This window comes from Solanum pennellii, chromosome 7, assembly GCF_001406875.1.
Source record: "Solanum pennellii chromosome 7, SPENNV200".
In the NCBI taxonomy this organism is placed as follows: domain Eukaryota; kingdom Viridiplantae; phylum Streptophyta; class Magnoliopsida; order Solanales; family Solanaceae; genus Solanum; species Solanum pennellii.
The window spans coordinates 78,172,304-78,182,248 of NC_028643.1; the positions used below are offsets into that span (position 1 = coordinate 78,172,304).

A 9,945-nucleotide genomic window follows, 5' to 3' on the forward strand; every position below is an offset into this window, starting at 1 on the left:
TTAGCAATACGGATTTTTGGTCAAGAAAAACTGCCCCACAAGTCACTACTCACATGGTGTGTATCAGTATATAATAAAATAATGCGTTGAATTTTGAAATTCAAACTTCAAAAAGAGATGTCCAATGATTTTACAATTTAGTAATCATGATGTTTATATTCATAGATATTTTAATTAAATTGATTATAAAATAAAAGGATACTAAACAAAAAATATTTGTAAAATGTTAGTGTTTTAGTAAGAATAGATTTTTTTTATTTAAGTGAGTTGATTAAGTGAAAATGAATTGTATAATCTAAATTTTAGGATGAAAAATATATATTTTGATTGATTTAAGATGACACCTTCCCTGGGTAAAGCTTGTCTAGATGCCACCACTAGAAACTCTTTATCTTTTAATTTCCTTTGCCTTAGTAGATTTGTGATAATATTGTTGTAAAGAGGATTTTTTCTGGATATGATGTGTTATTCACGTTAAAGCAAGTGATAGTGATAATCGCTTTTGGCATAGCGGGCCCCCAGTGGGAGGCTCGCACGACGGGCTATTAGCTCAGTGGTAGAGCGCGCCCCTGATAATTGCGAGGTAAAAATTATATCTTGAACGAGTTCAACTGTCTATAGAAGGATTGTTGTGAGTTGAGTTAATCATAAGGGTCTATCATGTCATTTTGTCATTGACGATATTTCATTGTAGACACATTACACTTTTTGTTTTTCTTATTGATTAGGAATAACTAGAGGAGGCTAGCTCGATGGCTCTCCCACAACATTCAGATATTCAAATCCTTGACCTATATATCTACTTACAGTCCGGCAAGGGAAAGTCGCGAAGGCATTTGTTATGCAAATAAGAGTTAACATCAAAGCTACACCTTGAGAAATCTGTCTACGAAATCTATTATAACTCACATTGAAAAACTGTAACGGTACATCTTTCAATCCTTGTGGTAAGCTACCAAAAATTCAATTATGATTCAAATTCAATGATATTAAGCTCTTAGTAAACTTCGATTTTGAAATATCAAACAGAAACGAAACATCTTCTTCAAATCTATTCCTCGAGAAATCAAGCCTGGAAAAATTCAACTATTTTTACGATAACTATTAAGACAATCAACATCATTTGAATCTGCTATCTCCCTAATTTTATTAAACATACCTAAACTATTCCAATATCAATGAACATTTGCAATGTAAAAAATATGTGTAATAGTTTCGAGCCTTCTACACGTGACACTAATAGAATCAATATTAATACCCAAGAGAATCAATATTAATACCGTTAGAGTGAAGATAATAACAAGTAGTTATACAATTATGATTACAAAGCCACATAAAAGTTGGTGTTCTTGATAGTTATACTATAATTATCCATGATATGTTTATAAGCAAAAGTTACAAAGAAAAAGTTATGAGGTGATAGACAATTCAGGCTTCATATCCTGTTGAAATCTTTTGTTCTGTTTTGTTATTTTTGTTTCTATTTTTCTTCTTGTTTTTCAACTACTTTTGGTCTTGTTCTCATCCTGCTCTTCACGTGATGGACTCGAATAAATTTTCACCTAAATATAAAAGTCAATAAAAATCACAACACATGCCAAAGAAGCACGATAGTTGAACATGTTGCAAAACTGAAAAAAATTCAAAATATCAACAAAAATCAAATTGAACTAGAAAAAAAATTAAAATGTATATTTTAAATTAACAGTGTAAATATCAAATTATGACCTAGTAGGTCTGGAACCACCAAAGTACGAATAACTAAAGACTTCATCCACATCGTTACGCAGATTTGGATCAGAACACATATGAGCTTGAGATCTAAATTCAAAAAAAAATAATACTAATTACTTTTAATTATTTTTCAAAGTATATGAAGATAATAAACAAATGACTTAATTACCTTAAACGTAATGAATCTCGATTACGAATGTAATCGGCATATCCATTATCCGTGCAAGTGCTCAGCTTGGACAGTTCGATGATCAATATTTCATAATTTGTGAGTTGAAAAACATCTAGAGTACCAAGTATAAGCTCCACGGTGGTTTGCCCTACTGTCCAAACACCATACCTATATAAAAATAATATTTGTAATTAATGAATCATTAATATAAACATTATACATGTATAAAAATCATATTAATAATTAATAACTCTCTAGTATGAACGAAGAAAATCATATGCAACAATAATATTTGAAAATCAGAAAATTAAATTGCTTGGTGGAGTAGATATTTTACTCGATAATTTTAAAAAATGAAAATTCAAGTCAAAATTTCAATCACTAAGGTCATCCTAAAAATAAAAATAAGTAGTTCATTGTTAATGTTTATTCAAAGTTACAAAAACAATAGAAGTATATAGATAGCATTTTTATATAATAACTAAAACTAAAATATCAGTGAATCTTTTTTTAGGTTTGTGAAATACATTGCAACCATATAAATAAAAAATTTACTTTTAAAGATTATTAATACAATTTATATTTTTTTCTTTAAATTACTGATATTTTCGACTTAGAGAATACTTGTGATCTTATGAAAAAAAAATATAGTAATGATTATTACCTGCGATAAAATGAATCTTGATTACTAATATAATTGACATACCTATCGTCAATGCATTTTACGAGCCTCTTCATGCGTTTTACTTTCACAACTTGAGTAAGTCCCGTATACTGATCCACCATACTAGTCATACTACATTGTTAAAAATAAATCTTAGAAACATTTTTTAATGAAATACAACATATTGATTGATTAACTTGATTAAATTAAAAATTATTATTTAAATATATATTATTATTTAAATATATATTTACTTACCACACAATGGAATAATCATCAGAATAATCATGTTTAACAGGCTCAACTAATGTATATTATAGGAAGCCGTGTACAACTATTCTTTTTCAATCTTTTTTGTTATTTTAAACTTCACGAATTGATTTTATGTTTTAATTTTGCTAAGTTGTATAAATATAAATAAACTCATCAGAATAATCATGTTTAACAGGCTCAACTAATGTATATTATAGGAAGCCGTGTAAAACTATTCTTTTTCAATCTTTTTTGTTATTTTAAACTTCACGAATTGATTTTATGTTTTAATTTTGCTAAGTTGTATAAATATAAATAAACTATGTAACATAACATAAAATCATTTGTGAGATGGGAGTAAAATATTGTCGTACTTTATGAAAAGTATGACACTTTAATATTTAAGAGAAAAATAATAAAAGTGTAAATTAGTTGGAAGAAAAAAAGAAAATAATATAGTTGTTACTACTTCACTATCGAACCAAAAATTAAATATCACAAAAAAAAAAAAAATAGACATTTAAAGAAATGATAACCTTCAATTTGTATATATACATATCTGTGTTAATTTAAAAAATAAATCAATTAAATACTGCAAAAGAAGTTAGGAACATATGAGAGAAATTATAACCTTGGATTTGTATATGTACATACTTATGTGCTGATCTAAAATATAAATAAATTGCCTAAATGAAAATATGAAACAAAAGTATTTTCTAGAAAAAAAGAAGAAGAAAGAAACAAAAGTATTTCCAATTTTTGATAAATAAAAAGGAAACAAAAACTTTACCCACTTTATATAATTTTAACTTTTATCATCCATATAATTATACATCAAATCAATAAATCAAAGATTTAATGAAACAAAAAAGAAAAAGAAAAAACAAAAAGTGTAACTCCACAGTCCACCCTATCTAATTTAAACTTTTGTTGCCATTACCCATAAATTAGACATATACAATTGAAATATATATAGGAAAATATGAGAAGTAAAAAGGCTTGTAATTGATTTGGAATATACAATTGACATAATATATAGACCCTTTAATTTAATCTCATTTTATGTTTATGTCTGTGTGGTTATAAGTAAGTACTTAAATTTGTATAAAGTTGAATAAGTAGATATATAAGTCCTATATGACACAACACACATAGGATAAAAAATGACATGTATAATGCCATGTAGAATATGTGTCTATTTGTTCAATTTTATACAAATTTAAGTGTCTATTTGTGCAAACCCAAAGTTAAAAAATATAAATATAATTTGAAGTCCAATTAAAAGACATATTTATTAATTATGTCTATAATATTTAATGTAAAATCATGTCATTCTTCAATGTAGCATTGTAGACTCAAAATTGGAAAATGTCCAAAGAAGTGAAAAAATTTATAACTGATATATCCGTATGCTATTGTGTAATGAGAATTAAATCTTTTGGGTTTATAAACGTAATCGTAAATCAATATGAGCTGATTTTGATGAGAAGTCAATACTGCAATTACTAAAAAAAATTAAATTTGTTCTTAAAAATATTTTCTACTTTAAAATTTTATTTTTTGACCCCTACCTCGACCCCCCCTCCCCCCCAAAAAAAAAATATTTTTATTTTTAAAATATGTTGGAGCTAAAATGAAGAAAGTTATGCACACTAAATTATAAAGAAGATGATAAGTAGGGAGTGGGTACTTTTCTTTTTTGAAAAAAAAAGTGCAAATGAAAGAAGGAAAATATTTTTAAGTTAATTTTAATGGCAAATGCCAATAAAAGAAGAAAAAATATAAAAAAAATAATAAAAAAATACACTATTTTGAGTCTCTTTACGCTTCAGGGAAGTATAAAATACATTTTGTCATATCAACATTTTGTGTTTAATAGGTATATGTTTTGAACTTAGGTATTAAATAGGTACAAGTTTTATTTGATGTGTCTAAGTGAATTATGAAGACAACTTTAAGGGATTGTGGATGATTTAAGAAGTTTTTTCTTTCATTGAAACTTTTGCTTTCTATATTTTATTACTATAATATAAGAAATGACTTATATTCTAAGATATGAAGGTATTTTTATGAAATTCACATATATATGTTTATGAAATTCACTAACAGCGTTAGGTTGATATACGTTACTATGAGTAACATATATCAATCTAACGCCGTCAGCTTATAAAAAATAAAATGTACCTTAAAACGTTACTGTGAAATACGTTTATACTAGTTTTGTTAAATTTTAAAAACACATATTATTTTGGTGATTTACTTTATATAATGACTTAGTTTGGTCAATACTTGGTTAAGTGGAGAAGGATAACACCTAGTTTCGAACTTTGCATCATTGGCCTTTGTGGACTTCTCGGTTAAAACAAAAACTTTTGATCACTGTTTTATGCTTCCAGATGATACTGTACATTACAGTTTCTCAAATATCCTATTACCAGGAGTTTATGTTTTTCAGAATAATTTTTAGTATTGCAGTTTACAAATACTGCTGCTGAATTAGTAGATGTTAACACCGTATTTTAATTTGTTTTCTGATACATCACTGTGTAGGTGCTGCTTCCTTGGGTGGTCTTCTCGTCAAGGAGTTGACGAGTGATCATAATGCACTTAGATTGCATATAAAAGTGGCTCATATATGCCCTTACCGTTATACAAACGGCTCACATATACCCCTGCCGTTATAAAATGACTCACATATATCCTTCATTTAACGGAAGTTAAAAAATTAATTTTAAATTTATATTTATTACTTCTAATTTTTTTAAAAAAATTATTTAGGGATATATATGATTCTTTTATCAAAGTTCAAGGTATATTTTAATTTTTTTCATACATAAATTATTTTTTGGCTTCTTTTATTATAATTATTTGAGTTTCTTATTCTTATTTTGTTTTTTTCTTTCATTCCTTAGTTTAAAGAAAAAAAAATTAAACTATTTTTTTTACTGTGTATTGTAATTTAATTTCGTATTCGAAGAAAAAATTTGGTCATCTTCAATAATTTTACAAGAATATTAGTGAAACATAAATAAATTTGATTATCAAAATAATAATTATAAATTAGTCATTGAAACAGAAAAAAAAGTCAAAAAAATATGTTTGACGATGATTAAATTTACTCATATAAGATTATATTTTTTAGAAAAGAATAATAAAAAATTAGATTAAAATTATTTTTTTTCATTTCCGTTAGAGGAAAAGGGTATATGTGAGCCATTTGTTTACAAATAGGGGTATATATGAACCACTTTCATAACAAGGGTATATCAGCTCTAAATGAGAAAGTTAAGGGGTATATCAGACCCTTCTCCCTTCTAAAAATATGAAGAAAAATATATATGGCAAAGGGTCAAATATACCTCTATACTATATGAAATAATTTAGATATACTCCTAGTTGTACATTTAGGCTAAATATGCCCTTATGACAGAACACGTGAATGACTTAGATTAAATGAACTATTCAATCTATTCTCACACTTAACTTTAATGCTACGTAGTACATACATTGCATTATTAAATAACCAACGATTTGTTTTTGTAGTAAAAGATCAAAAGTCCGTGAACCTAAAACTCACATGCTAAGTTCACAAGTGTTACAGTTTAAATAATCAAAATCCAAATCTTGTCACTTTCCATCCCTTTTTGCTTATATAACAACAAACAATTCCTTCTCACTTCACCAATTCATCATCAAAATGGCTAAATCATATAGTACAATGATTTTTTTGCTTTTTGCACTGATTATCACAGTACAAATTGCAACAATAAATGCTGCAGAAACACCAGCAGTTATTTGCAAGGTCACAATCAATGACCTTATGCTATGTTTACCTGCAGTAATGGGGAAGAAACCTCCGAAACCGACACCGGATTGTTGCGCAGTGGTACGCAAGGCTGATTTACAGTGTATGTGCAACCAGAAATCTGAGTTGGGGAAATTTGGAATCAGTCCTGAAGCTGCAATGAATCTGCCTAAGCAATGTAAAATTAACGTTCCTCATGGATGTTAACATCTGCGTACACTCTATTCTCTCCTGTTTCCACTTGTGGGATTTAAGTGCGTATGTTAGAGAAGTATTGGGACTAATTAATAAAAAAGAGCAATGTATTTTTACCTGAGTTTGTTTTGAATTGTTTCGCTTCACTTTGTGAAGTTTGACATTTTCTTTTTATGTGTGTTTGTAATTTCTGTTATTTGAGAATTTAAATAAACTTTCTTTGAGTTGTTGGGGTTCACTTATTCGTTAATGTATTTTTTTCTTACACGCACCAACTATAATAAATTGTGCCTCGATCCCTAGTAAGTTGGAATGTTGGGGATTTATGGGTTCGGACGAATTCACTAGCTTTTTCGTATAGACCTTATGTTGAATTAGAAAATTATTTTTTTAAAATGTATATTAACTTATGAACCTTAAATAAATTGATTTAGATCCCCCAAACTCTTAAAATCTTGGCTCCGACAACTATATAATTCTCATTGTCAGTTAAGCTTGTCTTGAGTTTCTACATCTGCTATTTAGGAATGATATAGTCTCTTTATATAGTCTGGACAATCATTATCTTAAGAGCTCGTTTTTGGGGTTGAGTTGAGTTAAATTTTTAATTTCTTTATCAATTTCGATCTAATATTACAAAGTATGTTGTATAGTGAGGAAACATCATGAAAAAGTACGTTGTATAGGTGATGCTTCATCGTAAATTGACTAATTTTATATGAACTGATTAGACGATTACCGTGTGTATCCTCTTTTATTCAAGCTGAAGATCGATAATATGAGCAAACTCGGACCTCAAAGAAATAGAGCCTTGTTTGTTGACATTGAATCGTCATTCAAATGGAAGCCCAACTCATCATGTGCCCAATGGGCTTTATGAGAAGTTGAAAACCCACTTTGAAAATTGATAAAACTATTAGAACATATATTATTGGCTGATTTATGCAAATATTCCTTTCATACCCCCTTTAGATTTTATTCTTATTTTAAAAAATTGTTCCAGTATATAACCCTCGAGATCGACAAAACATTACATTATCGTCTAACATTTTAAAAAAATTCAGAATATCGTCTAACGTTTTCTCATAGAACTTTCAATTTAAGCAAATAAAATTCTTACATCATAGACTAAATAGCCGTCCAAGAAAGCGAAAATTTAGTCTACTATATTAAACGTTCATTTAAAACTTGACTTCAGAACGAACATTTCAAAATCAAGAAGTCAAGTCTTCATTGGTATTATATGGTAGTATTTATTACATAGTAGTAATTAAATTATAGTGAATATGATTTGACAAATAGAAAAAAAAAACAAGAGATACAATAATACTAGGAAGTAATTGACAAGATAACAAAAAAGTTGCAAAAGGCTCAAATTGAATGTGTAATAAATTACATCATCGTGCAAACAACTACAACGTCCTTTTCTTTTTGAACAATTCTTAAGGCCACACAAACGCGTATTGTTGATATGACCTTTTCTTTCGTTTCCGTTCGATATTTGGTATCCGTTTTGAGTTCCGACTAATTTAAATTTGTGTCATATAAAATTTATCTAAGAAAATAACGTGTTCTATCGAGATTTTTTTAATGCTCGAGCTTGATCCTGAAATTTATTATTAATCCCGCTACAATTCGATGCGATTATATTAGTGATATATTCTAACGGCAACTTGATGTTCAAATTTTTTGGGCCTTTTTTTTAGGTTTGGATTTGGAAAGATCAAAATTGGGGAATGGATTTAATGCACAATTCTTGAACTCTTTTGTGTGTATATATATATATATATATATATATATCTTTTTTATTTTCTTACCAATAATTCTTTTTTCGTTCATTTTTATTTGTTTTTATATTAAAAATAAATGTTTATTTTTATTTGTTCAGATTAAAATAATAAAAAATAATTTATCACTTAGCTCCTAATATTATAATTTATTAAATTTATAATAAATTTATTATATTTAAAGTGTAACATGCTAAAAGGGACAAAAGAAGTAGTATTGATTCTTTTGTTTAGCGAGATTGACCGAAAAAGTGACAACTTCACTTTAAGAATTTCGTTTCATAATTTTCATAAAGAAACAATAAAGTAGACTTTTAATTAGTTAATGAGATCTCATAATAATAAAAATTTTCTTAGACTTAACTTTCATATATTTAATTTTTGTAGACTTTTAATAGACTCCTATTTAATTTAGTTTCGTTGAGCCTCAGTTCTGAACAAATTTTTTTTAGAAAGCATACATTCAAAAGTATTAGCAATGCAAATTTAAATTAATTAAAAATTTTAAAATAAATATCAAATATTTGATTAAAAACAAAAATAAAAATTTAATTTTCTCTGATTGCTCTCTTAGGATTTTTATAATAAGAAATGAAATATCTAAAACAACAAGATATAAGTTATACGTGTTATGCAATTGTCAATCTGTATTTGATTCTTATTTTGTATCCAACAATACATTTGTTACTTTGCTAGTGATAATATATATATCTTGATCAAGTCTTTGGACTCAATTTAAAAAAAAGGGAAAGGGTCTGATATAATCCTCAACTTTGTCATTTGGAGCTGATATACTCCTCGTTATGAAAGTGGCTCATATATGTCCTTACCGTTATACAAACAACTCACATATACCCCTGCCGTTACAAAATGGCTCACATGTATCCTTCATTTAACGGAAGTTAAAAAAATTAGTTTAAAATTTATAGTTATTACTTTTAATTTTTTTTAAAAATTATTTAGGGGTATATATGATTCTTCTATCAAAGTTCAAGGTATATTTTAATTTTTTTAATACATAAATTATTTTTTGACTTCTTTTATTATAATTATTTGAGTTTCTTATTCTTAGTTTGTTTTTTTCTTTCATTCCTTTGTTTAAAGAAAAAAAATTTAAACTATTTTTTTTGTCTATATTGTAATTTGATTTTTGTATTCGAAGAAAAAAATTTGGTCATCTATAATAAGTTTTACAAGAATATTAGTAAAACATAAATAAATTTGATTATCAAAATAATAATTCTAAATTAGTCATTGAAATAAAAAAAAGTCAAAAAAATATGTTTGACGAGGATTAAATTTACTCATATAGGATTATATATTGTAGAAAAAAATA

At 26.9% G+C, this 9,945-nt stretch overlaps 1 protein-coding gene across 1 annotated transcript; it reads left to right on the forward strand.

Moving 5' to 3' along the window:
- The first annotated feature begins 6,519 nt into the window (after positions 1–6,519).
- On the forward strand, positions 6,520–6,834 carry LOC107024427 (putative lipid-transfer protein DIR1). The gene has a single exon (XM_015225410.2). It carries the CDS (start codon positions 6,520–6,522, stop codon positions 6,832–6,834), a length of 315 nt encoding a protein of 104 aa, XP_015080896.1.
- Positions 6,835–9,945: the final 3,111 nt, after the last annotated feature.